At 39.8% G+C, this 19,142-nt stretch overlaps 1 protein-coding gene across 1 annotated transcript in view; it reads left to right on the top strand.

The window, feature by feature from the left end:
- MAP3K5 (mitogen-activated protein kinase kinase kinase 5) overlaps positions 1-19,142 on the top strand; it is a 165,180-nt gene that overhangs the window by 116,726 nt on the left and 29,312 nt on the right. The window contains exons 12-15 of the mRNA XM_032770078.2: positions 3,595-3,644; positions 12,927-13,022; positions 14,267-14,348; positions 16,147-16,280. Of these exons, the coding sequence (XP_032625969.1) occupies positions 3,595-3,644; positions 12,927-13,022; positions 14,267-14,348; positions 16,147-16,280 (362 nt within the window). The remainder of the gene's footprint in view (positions 1-3,594; positions 3,645-12,926; positions 13,023-14,266; positions 14,349-16,146; positions 16,281-19,142) is intronic.

Here is a 19,142-nt window from a genome sequence, read left to right as displayed (position 1 = left end):
CAATTTCTTAAAGGACCCGGGCTTTAATTAATTTTTAACTCTTGAGTTAATAGATTTACTGGTAAATTCTCAGAAAATTTATTCTGTACTCAAAGAATAAGTGTGTAATTTTAAGGGGTGTATGATTTCTTTTTGAGACATAAGAGGTTTAATATTTGCTTTAAATGTGAAATGAAACTCAACTTCTTAAATTGCAACTGGTAACTACATAACAAGAAAGAGTCTCACAGTCTGGCCCAGTATAAATAAATTGCCCTTTTCCTTTTCCACAACCATTTTCCAGTGAGTATTTTCCTACTTAACTCAGTTTTAATTAAATGATAAAACTTGTGAAACTTAAACAAATTAATGAAAAAGTTCTTATAAAAGTCAGTGAGTGGATCTGCTTTGTTTCTGTTGTTCCCTGAATGTAGCAGTTTGTTTTCTGATAGGACTGTGGCACTTCTCTAAAACCTATTTGTCAGTAGGAAACGCGGTAGCCAAGCTGCCTTGGTTTCATGTTGGCTTCTGAATCCAATTTGTGATTTTTTACTAACCAAAGAACAGATGCTAGAATTGGATAGCACCCTGATGTGTTTACTCAGGTTATTTAGAAGTTGGCAGAATCATGAGCAACATAGCTTTTCTGTAATTCAGCAGCCTGAGTAAATGATGTGGTAAATGAAAGGGGTTGTATGAATCTGCGAGAGATTACTCTTTCATAAACTATAAAGCTATAACATGTGACTTGGGATTCTCATGCTTTTTTAATCCTTTCACCCTTCCTGCATGTTTATTTTGGAGTGATCATGGGTAAAAATGGGCTGAGGACCCATAGCTGGAAGGCATTCAGGGGGAACTGGGAGGTGGATGTGGGGAGAGGGGCAGCTGAGGTTGCTGAAGAGATATTGCTGGGGGATAGGGGAAGCAGAGGTTAAGGTGGTTGCTCTTTCCTCATATAGGGGAGTCAGGAGACCTAATGTGACAAGAATCCCTATCCCTTTGCTCTGTTCCCTCCTGTAGGCAAAGAAAATACCCATGTTGGCTCTTCGCCAACTAGCGTGGGAGGGGTGCAATATTAAGTGGCAAAGGCTAGTTTAGAAAACTAGAATGATATAAAATTAGCATGGCACACATTCCGTGGATTAAATCTGTCCAACTGCTAGGTCTCAAAACATAATGGTAAATGGGGAATCATCACTGAATGGATGTGTTTCTGGTAGGGTCCCACAGGGACTGGTTGTTGGCTCTAACCTATTTAACCATTTTATTAATGACTTGGAAGAAAACATTAAATCATCACTGATAAAGTTTTCAGATTACGCAGACTGGGGGAGTGGCAAATAATGAAAAGGAGAGGTCACTGATACAGAGTGATCTGGATCACTTGGTAAGCTGAGCTCCAGCAAACAATATATGTTTTAATAAGGCATATACATCTAGGAACAAAGAATGTGGGCTATACTAATGTGAGGGGGGGACTCTTATCCCGGGAAGCAGTGCCTCTGAAAAAGATTTGGTTTTGTAGTGGATAATCAGTTTCACATGACCTTCCAGTTTGACACTATGGTCAAAAGGGCTAATGTAATCCGTGGATGCATAAGCAGGGAAATCTCATGTAGGAGTAGAGAGGTTATTTTACCTCTGGATTTGGCACTGATTTGACCATTGCTAGAATAGTGCGTCTAGTTTTGGTGTCCACAATTCAAGAAGGATGTTGATAAATTGAAGAGGGCTCATAGAAGAGCCAGGAGAATGACTAAAGGGTTAGAAAACATGTCTTGTAGTGATAGGTTCAGGAAACTCAATATATTTAGCTTAACAAAAAGAAGGTTAGGAGGTGACTTAATTACTGTCTGAGTATCTTCATGGGGAACAAATATTTAGTAATGGGTTCTTCAGTCTAGCATATAACTCAATCCAGTCCTGGAAGTTGAAGGCAGACAAATTCAGACTGGAAATAAGGTGTATATTTTTAACAGTTAGAGTGACTAACCATTGGAAGGATTTACCAAGGTTCATGGTGGTTTCTCCCATCACTGACAATTTTTAAATTCAGATCAGATCTTTTTTCTAAAAGATATGGTCTAGGAATTATTTTGGGGGAAATTATATGACTTGTGTTATACAGGAGGTCAGACAGATGGTCCTTTCTGGCCTGGGAATCTATGAACAAGTAGCCAGCCAGAAGTCAGGGGATCTTGAGCAGAAGGTCAGTCTAAACAAAGTTTTTCAGGTATCTCTTAAAAGTTTCAAGCCTTAGAATTCAGCTAAGAATCTCTAAATTGAAGTGGGCTAAAACCCACTTCATACAGTATTTTCCACTGCTTGCATCTGATGAAGTGGGTTTTAGCCCACGAAAGCTTATGCTCAGATAAATTTGTTAGTCTCTAAGGTACCACAAGTACTCCTGTTCTTCTTGCTGATACAGACTAACATGGCTACCACTCTGAAATAAATTACTTTTAATGCTCCATTCTGCAGTGAGAACTGAGCCTGAGTTTAGGAGCAATTTGTAGCACAATTGGCATTGTATCAAGCAAGGCTGACCATATTTGAATATCCTCCTTCCTCGTTATTCAAATCAAACATTGCCTTCTCAAGGTTTGTCAAATCACTCAGTACCTTTTCTTGATACTGAGACATTTCTACTCCTTCTACTTTGAGCATTCATTTTTAGCTATTAAACTAGGTCTGAGCAGAAAAGCTTTGGCAACTTATATGCATTTCATAAACTGGCAAGATAATCTATTATGGAAAATTTTTATGAACATTTATATAGAGGTAGCGCCTAACAGCTTTAGTCCCATTGTATGGCAATGTGCTAGGTAATAAATGAGTCCCTGTGATACAGTTTGTCCAATAACTCATTTAATATGAGGACATTCCCACATCATTCATGGCTAGTTAGAATTTGCTACTTTACAACTGCAAGTTACTTTTAAATGGATTTTTAAAATTATTTGAGGTTTGATGTAGGTCTAAAGAAAATACAATTGTGTGTATTTGGTACATTATATTATGGTATTTTATATTAACATTGCCACCTGTAATAAAATGTGAACAGAGAAGAAAGAAGGATTAAGAAGATATGGAGAAGAGGAAAATTGATCTGGCAAAAGAAAGATGTCATAGATTATCAAGTACTGTAGGTTCAGCCTCCTTTACAATTCACTATACAAAATGCAGCAACTCCGGCAATGTGTCTTCCTGTTTTATTTCTTGCTATTCTTGAGGTGTCATAAGCTGTTCAACTTCATGTCTCTTTTGTCTTTGGGAATTCATTTGGTTGTGACTGTGGTTGGCACCAAGGCTTCATTCTAAATCTTGTCTCTCAGCAAGAAATGTTTCTTGGCTTTATTGTTCTAGTTACTAAAATGCTCTGCAGAGCAGTATTTCTGTTTGGCAAAGATTGTTCAGAGAAGCTGTTGGCATAATGTTAAGATGCCACAAAGAATAATTGCTACAGTGTAAAATGATAATGTTTTGAGTAACTTTCCTAAATCTTTCAGCCTCTTCAGTTACAGGGTAAAAGATAATGCATGTTGGAGCTTTTATATTAAGGGAAACTTTTATTATCATGTTTTATCTTTACACTTTTTCTGTATGTTACAGAAAGGTATTCATGAGTGGAACTTCAGTGCTGCTTCTATCAGGGGAGTAAGGTAAGTTTCCTTTATATCAGATCTTAAACAAACCAAGGTAACTGAGTGTGTGGTCTGCTGGGATAGTGCGGTGACTTGGAAGGAGTGTTGGGGGACAAAACTTAAGAGAGTTTTGCATCTGTCTAAAACATGGGGATTTCCAACATAACACAAGCCCTGAAATGTCTTCTTGTGATTCTAAAATGGCCACCTGCAGTGGCTATCAAACAACAACAAAATTAAAAAATTAAAATGCTAATTTAAAAAAATATTATTTTTCTGACTAAAATAGTTCCGTAATTCACATTTAAGTGAAGTTATAAGTAGAATTAAGATAACTGATTACTTTTAATGTATTATTATTATTAATTATTTATTTGCATTACCATAACACCTAGGAGCACCTGTCATGCACCAAGACCGCATTGTACTTGGCTCTGTATAAACATTTAATTAAAAAGATGATCCCTCTCCAAAAGACCTTACAGTCAAAGTATAAGACAAGGGATAACAGGTGGATGCAGACAGGGAGAGCAGAAGGAAACAGTGAAACTGTGGTAGGCTGTGGTCCCCACACAGCAGCTGCCTGTGTGTTAAATTCTTTTGTAGCCATCATGGCAGAGTAGGTTTGAAGGAGGGCAATGCAGTAGCTTTGTGAATGTTTATGGGGAGCTCTTCCCAAGTGTGAGGGGCAGCATGGGAGAAAGCACAAAGAAGCTTCTTTGAAAATTTACCAAGCGGGCAGTGGAGGCTGGTATCCTTAGCTGATTGGAGGCAGGAGTCAACATCTTCATAATGAATGAGAGATCATAGGCAGTGTGGCAATAGACTATGAAGGGCCTTTCAGCTGAAGACAAGCAGCTTCTTTTTTATGCGAAAGAGAAGGTGAAACAGTGGAAGGATGCAAAAAGAGAGGTGCCAAGGTCAAAGCAAGGGCTAGGATAGTGATCTTTGCATTTTGAGTGGATATCAGTGGAGCAAGATTGCATATGATGTCGTGTGTCTAAAGTCAGGGAGAAGGATAATAATCAAAATGCAAGATAATAAGACTGGATGAGAGTTTTAGCTGTATGGATGGAAAGGAAAGGTCATATCTTAGAGATGTTAGGCAGAAAGAATCAGAAAGATTTAGCCAGCCTGGATGTGAGGACCTAGAGAGAGGGCTGAGTCAAAGATGATGCCCAGGTGATAGATATCAAGCCCCTTTCATGGCATCCAAAAATAACTAGTTATGTTGAAAACTTAGGCCATTAAGATGTATAATTTCTTTATGTTGTGATTTTTAAAATTAATTGTTATCCTCTATTATTTTTAAAAGATTGTTTTACTGATATTTAAAACTAAACAAATTACATGTATCTGATCATAACAAGAAACCAGGCAAACTCTGTTGCCCCTGAAATGTAAAAGGCCTGGTTCTCATTTGCACTGAAGACTCTTTATTCAACTTCAAATCTTTGCTTCCCCATGGCCATGGGATGCCCATATTTTTCTTCAACACTCTTCCTTAAAAGGGGAGCTGGAAATGGCTGGTACAGAAACCAGCTCTGCCACTTTTGTTGGCTTTACTTCAGCAAAAAGCTCCCTTCTGTACGTGGGATTCTCCAGTGGTCATTCATGTCCACATTCTGCCCTTCAGCGTGACTGAACTGCTGCAGAATCTGGCCATAGCATGTACTCGTGTGCATGAAGTTAAACATGTGCAGAACTATTTGAAGGATCCAGGTTTTAATTTATACATGTTAATATCTAGGAAAGTACCACTGTACTGCTTTAGATCACTTCCTTATTTTTGTCTTATTTTCTTCCTGTGCTTACACATACCATGTCACATCTCATTTTAATATTTTTAGTGTATTTTTTTAAAAGAAAATCAAATTATCCAACCAGTCCTCTATTCTAAAAATGACACAAAAATTGTCTTATCTCTAATAAATTCCTACACAGATGGACCATTTTTTCCTTTTCACCATCTAATAACTCTTTTAGCTATCAACAGACACAGTGAATCAGTTTATTTTAGGGAAAAAACTGCAACAATGCATGTGGTTCAGTCTGGTTTCAGTTTTTGTTACAATACATTTTCGAGCATTTGTAAACTTTTTGCGAAATGGCAGTTGTTGTTTTTTTGGCGCTGCTAAAACATGTATTAGTGTTTACTAATGTTGTCTAGATGCCTCCAGTTCTGTTGTTATAATTTAAGACCAATCTTATTTATCCAACTGTCCAAGAAAGTCTGGAAAATTTTAAACTGCCTCAGTAGAGCTAAGGTCCATTTCTGCTGTGGCCCTGACAGAACTCAGACAATCTTTGATGGCTTGGCTGTGGGGCTGTCATAAATAGATAGCTAAGGGTTAATGTTTCTTTTACCTGTAAAGGGTTAACAAAGGGAACCAAACACCTGACCAGAGAACCAATCAGGAAACTGGGAGAGATGGGTCCTCTGTCTGCCTCTCAGCTATGAGAAGGTTTCTTTTATCATCTTCTAGAATTTCCTCCCCCGATTTCGAATCGTAAAGTAAGGAGAAAACCACAGTATATGGCTGTTTTGTTGTTTTGGTTGTAATTTACATGTGTGTGAGCTGCTGGAATTTTCAAATTGGATATCTTTTTGAATCAGACATCGTTTGTTTTCATATTTGTTTATAAGCAATATCCTGTAATTGTCTCTTTGATACAGAGAATATTTTGATTGTCTTTTTTCTTTCTTTTTTTTATAAAAGCTTCATTTTTATAAACTTGTTTGAGTTTTTTCTCTTGGGTAGGTAAGGAACGAACGGGGAGGGGAATTCTCTTTGTGTTAGATTCTACGGAAGGGAGCCTCTGCAGCACCAGGAATTGGTGGGAGGGGGAGAAGAGATAGAATCAGCTCTGTTCTCCTTGTATTTGGGGTTTTGTCTCTTTTGTGGAATAGAGGAGAATGCTTTCTTGGTATTGTGATGTAAAGAGATTGGCATCCAGTACCTCTCCAGGTGTAGCCCAGAGAAAGAAAGTCTGGGTGGGAGAGAGGGGGAAGGGATGGGGTTATTTCCCTTTGTTGTGAGACTCACGAGCTATGAGTCTTAGGGGTCCCCCAGGAAAGTTTGGGGGACCAGAGCGAGGCAGGCGCTATAATTCCTGTCTGGTGGCAGCGAGATAAGATCCAAGCTGGTAATTAAGTTTGGAGGTTCATGCTAGGCACCCAGATTTCTGGACGCTAAGGTCCAGATTTGGGAGTTAGGCTTATGATAGGGGCAGTTGGGCAAAGTTGATGTTTGTTTAATTACAAAGCTAAAGAAATGTATATGCACAACTCATATAAACGTATCTGTATACAATCAGCATAAGTGCTGGAACTAGAGATGCTGGGGGTGTGGCAGCAGCCCGTGACTTGAAATGGTTTCCATTATATACAGGGTTAACAGTTTGGTTTGATGGCTTTCAGCACACCCACTATACAAATTGTTCCAGCACCTATGATAATCAGATCGTCTCCCACTCCTTTCAGTTGTTGCTAATCTTGTTAGATTAGAAGCTCTTTGAGTCAGGGCCATATTTGTGGCACAGCTAGCACAAAGGGGCTCTGTTCCTGATCCCAACTTCTTTTGTCTTCTTTGAAAATTCTACCCTGGAAATATAATCCCTTACAGCTCTCTAGGAAAGGGGGATTACTAGCTCTAGCAGTAAAGGCCGGGGTGCTCTGTAGCCCTTGAAGGGCCAGAGATCCCAGATTTAAAAGGTCACATCATTTTTCTGTAGAAACCTCAGTAACTATTTATTGGTGTTACATAACCAGCACTTTAGCAGCAGTGTTGAGGATGTACCTAGTATTGAAGCATGACTAATGTTTCTGGTAAGCATGTAGAGAAATGACTGAGGAGACACTTGCTTTATGTGTTCCCCAGCAGCCAACATAATCAGCCTCTTGTTCTTATGAGTAACAGAGTTCATCCCTTAAAAATTGAGAAGGAATAAAAAATGATGTATATAACTTTGTAAACATGGTGCTGAATCACTCCCTGTACCTTTCATAATTGGTTTTGCTTGAGCATAAACTCTTTAAAATGTGGATACCCTCTCTATGCACTTTGGTTGGTCCAATAAAAGACATTACCTCACCCAACTTGTTTCTCAGTGCATGTTGTGTCAGTTATGCCAGTTATCCAAACAAGTGCTTTTCTGCATGTGGCACACAGCTGCATTTTAAATAGCTCAGGTCAATGTAAACTGTAGGAACAAATGCAATCCAATAAAAGCTTAACATTTACAATAAAAAAAAGAATAACAGCCTCTATTTTATGCAGTAAAGATGAGCCCAAGTCACTGAATGCTCGATTGTGTCTTGGGCACAGTCCTGAGCACCTGGGAGTAGACGAGGCAGTGTGCCTTTGAGAGACTACCCTGAGGCACAATTCCTTCCCTATTTCCCCCTGGCTCCAGGTAGGAGTGGGGGATAATTTGCTGCTGCCTTAACCTAACTCAAACTTTGGACATATATCTGAATCTGAACACTCCCAAATTATAAAGGTGTTTGGATTTCTATTCTTGTTCTGCCCAATATAGATGCAGGCCCATAGGACAGATGCTAGGTATCTGATGAGCATGGCATGAGAACCTGAATGGAAACAAAGTAATGACGCTCATAGATGCTGGGACTAGGGGTGCTGGGGGTGCTGTGGCACCCCCTGGCTTGAAATAGTTTCCGTCATATACAGGGTTTACAATTTGGTTCAGTGGTTAGCAGCACCTTCCCTATACGAATTGTTCTAGCACCCCGATGAAGCTTGTTCTCGGGCTACTTCATGATGGGATGACCGCCACTGTCCTCTGTAATGGGTTGGAGACCGACTCATTCACCATCTGTACTGGTGTTAAGTAGGGCTATGTTATTACCCTAACCCTTCTTTCCGTCTGTCTTGCATTAGTCTTGATTCTTATTTGTGACTGCTTTTCTTCTGGAATTGAGATTGAGTACTGCATGGATGGTGAGCTCTTCAACCTGTAGTGTCTTCATTCTACAACTGAAGTCACCAGGACTGTTATTACCAACATTCAGTATGCTGATGACTGTGCTATCCTCACGCACACTGAGGCTGACTTGTAATCCATCCTAGATCTCTTCTCAGGCGCCTCATAGCTGGGACTTTCCCTCAATATTGGGAAGACTAAGGTGCTCCATCGACCTGTCCCAGCACAAATTGGCCCCCTTCTCTCACTAATTGTCATCAGTGGGGAACACTCGAAAATGTTGATCCAATACCTTTACCTTGGAGGTTGAATATAGGATCCATTGTGCCAGCATATCCTTCAGAAAGTAGCTCTGTCATGTCTTTATTGAAAGAGATCTGCAGATGAAAACTAAGATCCTTCTCTACAGTGCAGTAGTCATCCCAACTCTTCTTTATGAGTGTGAGACATGGGTGACATACGAAGCCATCTTAAGTGTCTGAAGTAGTTTGAACTGTGCTGCCTTAGGAATATTTTACATATCAGATGGGAAGACTGTCATGCCAATGACAGTGTTCTCTCTGCAGCCAACATCACCAGTGTTAAGGTGAAGATTATGAAACATCAACTTTGCAGGGCTGATCATTGTGATACTTGTCTTCCAAAGCAACTCCTCTTTTCTCAATTTAGTCATGGTGGTAGGACCTGCAGGAGACAGAGGAAATGCTACAAGGATACCCTGAAAGTATATCTTAAGAAGGGAGGCATTGACCCCACAAATTGGGAAGAGCTGGCTGGCAATAGACTGCAATGGCGTCCATCATACATCAAGCCTCAATCTGTTTTGAAGAGAAGTGCCTTGCTCAAGAGTCTGAGAAATGGCAGAGGAGGAAGGAAAGGTAGAGCATCCCAGTCAGCAGTTGTGCTGTCTCCAGGCAACCACCTATCACATGTGAAAATACCTATAGAGCAAGAACTGGACTTTTCAGTTATCTTAAGTCTCATCAATGACTTTTCCTCGTATCTACAGATAGCGGCAGCTGACGAACCAGGTTAGCAAACCACCATCTCTCCTTCCAGAGAGGGGAGCTGAGTCCAGGGAATCCCGGCATTTCCAAAATTCCAGAGGAATCATTAAAGAATGAATAATGGCTTTTGTAAACTTGGGAATTTTGGGGGTAAAATGGGTAAAAACTGAGAACGAAGGCCCTTATTGTTAAAAAAAAATTCAGATTTTTGTTCTGGTTCAGACCCAGCTCTTGTTTTTACTGATTAAGTTGCTTTGTACTTGGCATCCTATCAATAGAATTTTTAAAAAAATTATAGTATTGGAAGTTTTCAGTCTTAGCAAATAAGTAAAATCTATTCACTTGAAATTTCTTCTCTACAGTTTCTGCATAATCTACTGATTAACTGCTCTATATGCTGTCTAATAAAGAACTATTAATAAGCAACTTTCATGGTGCCTGATCGTGCATCCCCTGTGCATTGACTTCAGTGGGAGTGTTGGGTGCATACAGGATTTAGGTACAGGGCCATAGTAAATGTGCTTGCATGTTTTGTGAGGTAATATCTTTTATTGGACCTCACCTCACCTATCTAGTCTCTCTCATATCCTGGGGCCAGCGTGGCTACGGCAACACTGCAAACGTGTATGTTTAGTCAGTTTTGCAACTGAGCGCACAAATAATTTTAAAACAGCCCATATTTATTAACAAAGACACTAATATTTCTAAATATGCCAGCCTTGTAGATGCACCACCCCACTCTAATCCTCCTATCTACTCACAAACAAATGGGAAGAGAAGGTTCACTAGTCTGCAAGAAATTCATTTCACCTGTGTAAAGGCCAAGTAAAATGGTGTTATACAGTTGAATGGACGGGTGTTGGGATGATGAAACCCACACACCAACCTAAGGGTCTGACATGAGGCTACAGTGCAGCCTTCTCCCTGTGGTGCTACTTCAGCATGTAGAGTGTGGTTGAGGCTTTAGCTCCTCTGCATTGTGGAGATCCCAGTTGCTCCATCCCACTGCAGCTTTCTGTGGCAACCTATGAACAGCTACTGCAGAGACATCTTCTACCATTCACAAGAGGTGCTGAGGACCCACTGCTCAAGTCTCCTCTACAGCTTTGGAATTCCAAATTGGGGCTTACTGTGGAGTGGGGGGAAAGTATTGCACTGGTCATGTGTACCTGGGCAATGTCTGTGAAAGACCAGGATTTTCTGTGCTTACTAAATAGATCACATTTATAATCAGATTTACTCAAAGTAGTAGTTTCTCTACAGATCTTCAGGAAATCAAGGCTGAATGAATAGAAAGTTATTGAACCCTTTAATCAGACACTTTTTAAATGTTTTGCACTAACAGGTTGACTCGTATATTTGCCTTTGTTAGATTTTGTGTTTTATGAAGCATCTCTCTTATATTAAGTGACCATAGAGAAACAGTGCATCAGATTAAAAAATGTGTTACTATCATCATTTCATTCTTAATACAAAGTAAAAACATCTGAGCCTATAACTACTGATGTTTCATTTTTGATCTCTACAGGGGAAAGATTCCCAAATAATTTCTAAATTATTTTAGTTACTGTGCTCTAAGGAAATGTAGTTTTTGATGTAAAGCTGTTAATATCCACAGAAGCTAAGTGAAGTTCAGGAAGAAATCTTGAAAGAGAATCTTTGAAAATATCTATATATCCATAAGCAGATCATCTTTATCCCTCCAGCAGGGCAGTTAAAACAAACTTAACCTCATCAAAAAGAATATACACACAGACAAACATTCTGATTTATAAAATCATCTCTCCTTCTGCTAAGTAGCTTTTGTAAAATGCATATTATTCAAAGAGAATATTTAAGATCCCAAGTTACTCTCACATCTAAAAGTGACTTCTACTATATTAGGAGTTGTATGAATCAGAGATTTACAAAGTAGTGTTAACTTCAAAACATTTAGTGATGTTTCAAACGTCTTTATCAGTATTTTTCCTAAAACTAAAGAAAGATTATCATGTGAGTCAAGTCTGTATGAACCCAGATTCTTCCATAACCCCCATCATCACGGTATTTGAGTCCTTCTCTCACATCTTTTGGTGCTCCTAAATTCTCACATTGCAAGAATAAATACTATTCTCTTTTGTTTCTGTTTGTAGTGGAGTAAGACTATAAGTGAAATCTTGACCCCATTGAAGTCATTGGCAAAACCCACATTGACTTAAGCAGAAGCAGGATTTCACCCAATATCTTTTAAGAGTGAGCCAATAAGGGGACTTGTTACATGTGCCTTGGTCTTTCAAATCTTGTATCTTTATTATCCAGTTTTTCTCATAAAATCTTCATCCAGCCTCCATTTCTAATATATTAATTATGCAAAATTCCACTGAATCAAGTTTATACTTGAATGTCAGAGTGCGAGTCAAGGCACAAATTGCAGAATGAACTGCTTCAAATAGGATGCCCTTTAAGGAGCTCAGAGAAGGAGAAAATATTTTCAGATGAGCGAACAGCTTTACAAGAGCTCAGTTCACTGGGACTGAGAGAGGATGACTGGACAAAAGGCCCTACTCCTACCAGTTTAGAAATTTCGGTAGTATGAATCCATCCAGTCCTTCTCTATTCCTGCCCTCCCTTTGTTCTGCTGACATGGAAAATAAAAACAAAACTAGATTAAGTGATAAAGTAATGGGGGTGGGTGGGAAAGGGATGCTCATTATTGCACAAGAAGATGCTATTTAAGGACTACTATGTTGGACAACACAGATATATCAATTACAGTAACCACCACAGGAATCTTGCCCATGGTGGGCTGAACTGTGGCTAGTTATAAAAGGCAAAGCCACTTCTGTGTTCCAAAAATAAAGGTTCAAGGACAGGAGGTTTTTAAAAATTCTTTTGCCACTGATGTAGCCCGAGGAGAGTATGGATGGATGCATGGATGGTAACGAGTAGCAGCAGCAGCTTCAAGGGAAGGCGAGTTTAAATCCTCTTAACTCTCTGATACTGGAAGGATGATCCACCTGGACAGCGACAGTGGTGGCTTCAGGATGAACGAGTTTAAGGGTGTCATTGAAAGACCATTAAACTCAATGGGATTTTTTCTATTGATATAAATGGATTTTAGATTAGGTCCTTACTCCCATCACTCTTCTGATGCCCTCCTGAAGGATGAATGCAATAGTGGGGTCCAATGGAGGGCTCCAAGCAGCAGAGATAGCATTTCAGATGGTGGATGAGCATGTTGGACTATAACTTCATCAGAAAATGATCTATAATGGTATATAGCAAGAGTTAATCTAGTACTTTGCTACAGTGCCCTGAAGCTTGGGGCCACCAGTTCAGTAACCTGCATTTACTTTGTCTGTTCTTTCAGTATTTCAAAGTTTGAAGAGCGATGCTGTTTTCTTTATGTACTGCATAACTCAGATGACTTTCAAATCTATTTCTGCACAGAACTGCATTGCAAGAGGTATGTATTGGTCACTATTTTGCAAAACAATCTTAACTTCGATGATGATTTCTGAATGCAGTCCTGTATTAGACTGGTGTTGTCTACTTTGGGATGGTACCAGTGAGCTGCTGAGCATCCTCAACTCTCATTACCTAAGTGTAAATTATGAGCACTTAAGCATCTCCTGGGAGGTGCTCAGTACTTTGAAGGGTTGGGCCCACACTTACGTTAATGTTTTAAAGAAACTTTACATTTGTATACCGTGGTCCAGTCCTGTGGGATCTGTTACTCCTGATGTAATTATTAAACCTTAATTCATGAGTTAGCCAAGCCCCAGTCCAGCAAAGTACGTAAGCATATGAGTAGGCCTCCTGAAGTCAATGGGGCCACTTGTGCTTAAACTTACACATGTGCTTATGTGCTTTGCAAGATCAGGGTCTACCGTTGCTTTCCCTGTAGCTATAGTTTCATTTCTGATTACAAAGAAGCACATTATAAGTTCTTTACATTACTGCTAATCCTATGTGTGTTTAGAATACATGGAGTTGGATTGTGTGTGCACTTCTGAGAGGCACAGCACTGTGCTCATTCCCGAGGAGCAAGGAGGTTTTTTAAGGCAACTTTCCATCCTCTCGATTCCAGGCTGCTCCAGGGGCTGGAGTGGACCAGGAGTAATTTAAACAGCTTTGGAGGGCTACCTGAGTTACAACAGACAGTGTCTGGCTGCCTATGAACAGCAGCACTGTCCAGAATCTGTGAAATACTATACGTTATGGCTCCAGACATCTCACAGACTGCCCCTGACACGCCCTGTACACTAGCTTTGCATGCAAAGGGTCCTCAAAAGACAGTCTGCAGCAACCTCCCCTCAGCAGGAGAATTCTCCTACTCCTGGATCCAGGGCTTTTAGAACCTTTTCATGATGCTTGATGCTTCAGTCCCTTTCCTGGCATAAAGAAGCTACAGGAAGGGTTGAGACCCTCACCCCTGACTTTTAGATATAATGTTATCTTCTGGACACTTCACATGTATATCACACACGCACACACACACACACCTACCTACCTATCTCTGCAAGCTTTAGATGTTAACTTTCCACTTCAAGAAGAGCAGTGATTTTTCTCTCCCTCCACACAATCTCCCTTATTGAGCTGTTCTGGTTTAATATTCATTACACTTAAAGCTTCTGTTTGATCATTTTTTTTCACTTTAGGATTCATCCTGATGTAACTATCTAGTCTTTACTCGGATGTGTTTTACAGGTTTTTTGATATGGTGAATAGTATCACTGAAGATATAGGGAAAAACACAGAGGAAGGGGAATGTGATGGAGATTCTGTAGAGGTAAGGACTTGATATTTTTCAATTTACTGAGAACTTTAGGCCTCTAGGTTAGGATTTTTAATTTAGGAGGAATTTTACCATTAACTGCAGTGGGATTAATTAGGCCGACACTGAGTGCTTTTTCAAATCTTTCCCCTAGTGTTTAGAAACAAAATATTCTTCATATTTCTTCTCATGTGATATATATATGATATATATATAGCACAGCAGGAACCAATGGCTGGAAGTTAAAGCCAGACAAATTCAAATTAGAAATAAGGTACAATTTAATAACAGAGAGAGTGGGAAATCATTGCAACAAACTACCAAGGGAAGTGGTAGATTCTTCATCTCTTGATATCTTCAGATCAAGGCTGGATGCCTTTCTGGAAAATATACTTTAGCCAAACAAAATTATAGGGCTCAATACGGGGGTAATTGGGCTAAAGTATATGGCCCCTGTTATGCACGAGATCAGACTATATGATCTAATAGTCCCACCTGGCCTTAAAAATCTATGCATCTATTAATCTAAACTCAGCAAGAACTTTGGTCAGCCAACCTCATTTGACCTCTGTTACTGCACAGTTTGGGCAAATTTGGAGAGTCTAAAATAGAGATTCTGCTGTACTTGGAAAATGTGATTAGATCAGGAGAGCGACTGGTACAACATGAGTTTATGTGGCAGCAGTGTCTGTGTTCCATGCAGAAGCTGAAGTTGTTCTCTGAGTGCTGGTCCCCATGTGTATTCCACAAGTGGGTACATATGTGCTTGACATTTGTAGCAAGTAATATCTGTTGGTCCATGCCTGCAAAGTTGATTCCTTCATGCTCTGAACTGAGTGCATATAAGTTGTTGTGCAGACCGATGTCTCTCCAGTTCGTTCTGACCACTGCGTGGTCTGAGTCAGTATCCTCTGTATCCAAAGTGATGTTCTTCTTTTTCCAGAACCTTAAAAATATAAGAGAGAGCATGCGTGTGTGTGTGTACATAGTTTTTAGCGTTCTCTGTTATAAGTTGGCAAGCATACCTCCCCTGGATGGACTGAGGGCCTATTCCACCAACGCACAAGCAACCTCAACAGCATCTCTTTGAGAAGTATGTATACTGGACATTTGTAAGGCAGCTACCTGGAGCTTTACCCACACCTTTATGAAGCATTAAGCCTTAGTCAGGCCTCTTCTGTAGATGTAGCTGTTGGGACAGCAGTATTAAGGCATCTGTACAAACTGCATCCTCGCACCCACCTCCTGTTTAAATACTACCTGTCAATCACCCACATGTGGAATGTGCATAGGGACCAGCACTTGAAGAAATGGAGGTTACTTACCTGTAACTGGAGGTTCTTCAAGATGTATGGTCCATCTCTGTATTACACTACCTACTCTCCTTCCCCTCTGCTTCAGATCCTCTCTGATTCATGGTAAAAAGAGGAAGTAGAGAGGCATTCGTCCTTGATGCCTCTTATACCCTCAGATCAGAGCACGAGGGAAGCAACTCCACAGTTGCAGACTCCAACACCCACTACTTGCAACAAGTCTGTGGTCTCAGGTGCATGGTGCGCATGTGTACCCATGTGTGGAATACAGATAGGGACCACACATCTTGAAGAACCTTCTGTTACAAGTAAGGTGCATTTTTTATTTTGGTGTGCAGTGCCCTCTGCCTGTAGTTTTTTATTTTTTTTTTTTGGTTTGTTTTTTTATGATACCCAACAATAGAAGTATGTTTATTATAATAAGAAATATTTACATGGTTATGTTATGCAAGTAAAAAGTCTGGTTCATATTCTTTCATTTCACGTTGTTTGTTTTGCAGTATGACTACGAATATGATGAAAATGGTGAGAGAGTTGTTTTGGGGAAAGGAACTTACGGCATAGTTTATGCAGGACGAGATCTGAGCAATCAAGTTAGGATTGCCATTAAAGAAATCCCAGAAAGAGATAGCAGGTACAGTAATTTTGTCAAATCCAAATGATGCTGTATTTATATACTTCAGTGCTGAAGTACGATTGGCCACTTTGCTGGTTAATGGAGCCCTTTTCTGAAAAGCTGCTTATAAATTATCCATCTCTCTGGTTTTCCTCCTTCATTTTCCAGCTCTGTAAGAAACAGTCTCCAAAGCTGTGAAAAACGATGAGTGATAATAGCTATTGGAAATGTGACCATCTCAGAATAACAGTTGTGGGGAGGAAAGGCACCGCTTGCAGCTCCAGTCAGAACTATATATTATTGGCCTAGTTTAATGTGAGGCTAATAGTGGCCCAGGTTTTCTCCTGCTGCACAAAGAGATCAGAAGATTTCCTCCACTTAGGCTTCCATGGCAGATTTTTGGGATCTCTGGGAGGCTAGGGCCGCACACAGGGACATCCTGTACCCTGCTGCACCAGCTCTGCCCTTATCCCACCACTGTACCAGCTCAGACCTTACCCCACCACTCTTTTAGGAGCTGTGCTATCAGGAATCTGTCACCTGCCCATTGAAGTTCCTGAGAGCAAATGGAAAGAAAGTTAATAAGGACTGTGGATGTATTAACTCTCTTGTGTAAGATCGGGGGGTAAGATTGAAGGGAGACCATGTGTATTCCTTCTTATCCTGACTCCAGTACCTCCCCACGGCATGAACTCTAGACTGTGCTTAGAGGGCTCTGTAGGGCCCAGGTAGAGGGAGGAGGATGCTATGGAAGCACCTGACTACACTTAAGCATGGAAGACACCTGTTGATCTCGGGCTGTGGTTTGGACTAATAATAGTGTCACATTTACTGCACCTCTCAGACTTTGAGAAGTGACTTCATGACGGTATACAAGTCTCTTCGCAGGGGGAAAAGAACCAAATATTAATGGGCTCTTTCATGTAGCAGAGAAGGCATAGCAACAAGCAGTGTCTGGAAATTTAAGTCAAACAAATCAAAATTAAAAATACAGAAAGAACAGTGAGGGTGAATAACCATTGGAACAAACTACCAGGTGGCTTCTCCATCTCTTGATACTTTTACAGCAAGACTGGATGCCTTTCTAGAGGCTCTGCTTTAGCAAAACACAAGTGATTGGGCTCACTTGAGGGGTAACTGCATGAAATTCATGGCCTGTGATATTCACGAGGTCAGATTAGATAATCTAAGGGTCCCTTCTGGGTTTAAAATCTGTGAAAACTTTCTGAAGCCTTTTCCATCAAGGCCATGCAACCTGCCTCTGTATCCATACTTTTCAGTATTGGCAGCCCCCATATAATCTCAAACTCAATGGATTCCCCTGTTGGAAAGGAAGGATGGTCAAGTGGGAAGGGTATTCACTAGCTCAGGACTTTGGCCACCTGACTTCAAGTCCCCGTTCCACTGCAGATTTCCTGTGTGACTGTTGACAAATTGCTTAGACTCTGTGTGGGTCAGTACCCCATCTGTAAAATGGAGATAATAGTTCTTCCCTATCTCATGGGGTGGTGTTATACATTATGTTGTTACTCTTCATTTTTTGAACTAGTCATATATACGTGTTTTATATTCCTGATAAAGATGTTGCTGACATGCAGCATCTCATTTGTGTTGGACTCCTCCTAATATTTCCTGATCAGCTCCACCTTTTTAAGTATACCCTGGCATACTGAATGAAGCCAACAACTATAGTTAACCAGAACAGAACACCCTGGTATTAGTTACTTGTAGGGTTCTTTGAGATGTTGAACCTGAGCTGCATTTCAGTTTTTGTTTACACATAATTTGTAGTGAAGCCTACATAAAAGCTGGAATAAATGGTTTGAAAAATACAATTATTACACACCCTCTTTCATTCAGATTCAGTCTATGCTGTGAAATTTCTTCTGTATTTAAATTGTGAATTACATACAATGGGTGCCATTTAAAAACTGGATACTTACCATCAAGAATAATTACGTTCATCACGCTGTTCGCAATATTTCCTATTCTAGGTATGGGAAATTCCACAAATATTGTGGTAAAAATCAGAACAAGCCTAAATGCTGCCATGGAATAAAAGTCATTTTTTTAATGGAGCCCACTGTTTTAAATTGTTGAATTATTTAGGCTCTTAAAAATGATATTAATCCTTGGGTTCTGATGTGCTGTTGTGCTCAAGAAATTAGCCATGTATTGCAAATTTGTCTTCTTTAAAAAACGACATTTTCCCACGTGACCAGAAGGAATGGATATAAGAAGTGACATTCAGACACACCTCATAGTTATGTTAAAAAAATTACCATGAAGCTATAACTAAAATTGATTTTTCAAAAACTTAATGAAAATGGCAAATCACTCTATTTTAAAAGAAGATTGCCGTGGTTGATAGGAATAAAATTAATCCTTCCGATCTTGAAAAATCTATCCATCCCTATAAAGCTAGTTTTTGTAACAGACAAAATACCAGTTCAGTACTCTCAATGTCCAAAACACACAGCTGGGGGAAGATTTTTAAGTGCTCAGTACCCAAAGTTTGGGGTCAGATTTTGTGAAAGCCTTAACATCTATTGAGGTACCTAAGTAAACTCCAGGTTACCAAAAATCCTCAGTATTTCAAAAGAGGTCAGTGTCCGACCTGGCACTCAAGAGTCTTGATATACCTTCTCAACTCCTCCTGAGAAAACAGAAAATCGGGCAGACAAATTGAAAGGATTGGAAAGTGAGCACTAGCCCTGCCTGAAGAATGACAATTCTGTTTCTCAACAACTTTCAAGGTTTTGAAATTTGTTTTTGTTCTGCATTGGAATGAAAACAAAACGGTTGGAAAATTTTTGTGAAGTGGAATTGTGTCACACAAGCTGGTTTTGGATGGAAAAGCTCAAATTTTCAGTTCAAGTC

Source organism: Chelonoidis abingdonii, chromosome 3, assembly GCF_003597395.2.
Source record: "Chelonoidis abingdonii isolate Lonesome George chromosome 3, CheloAbing_2.0, whole genome shotgun sequence".
Lineage (NCBI taxonomy): Eukaryota > Metazoa > Chordata > Testudines > Testudinidae > Chelonoidis > Chelonoidis abingdonii.
The sequence above is the reverse complement of the archived record's forward strand: the minus strand, read 5'-3'. Positions and strand labels throughout refer to the sequence as shown.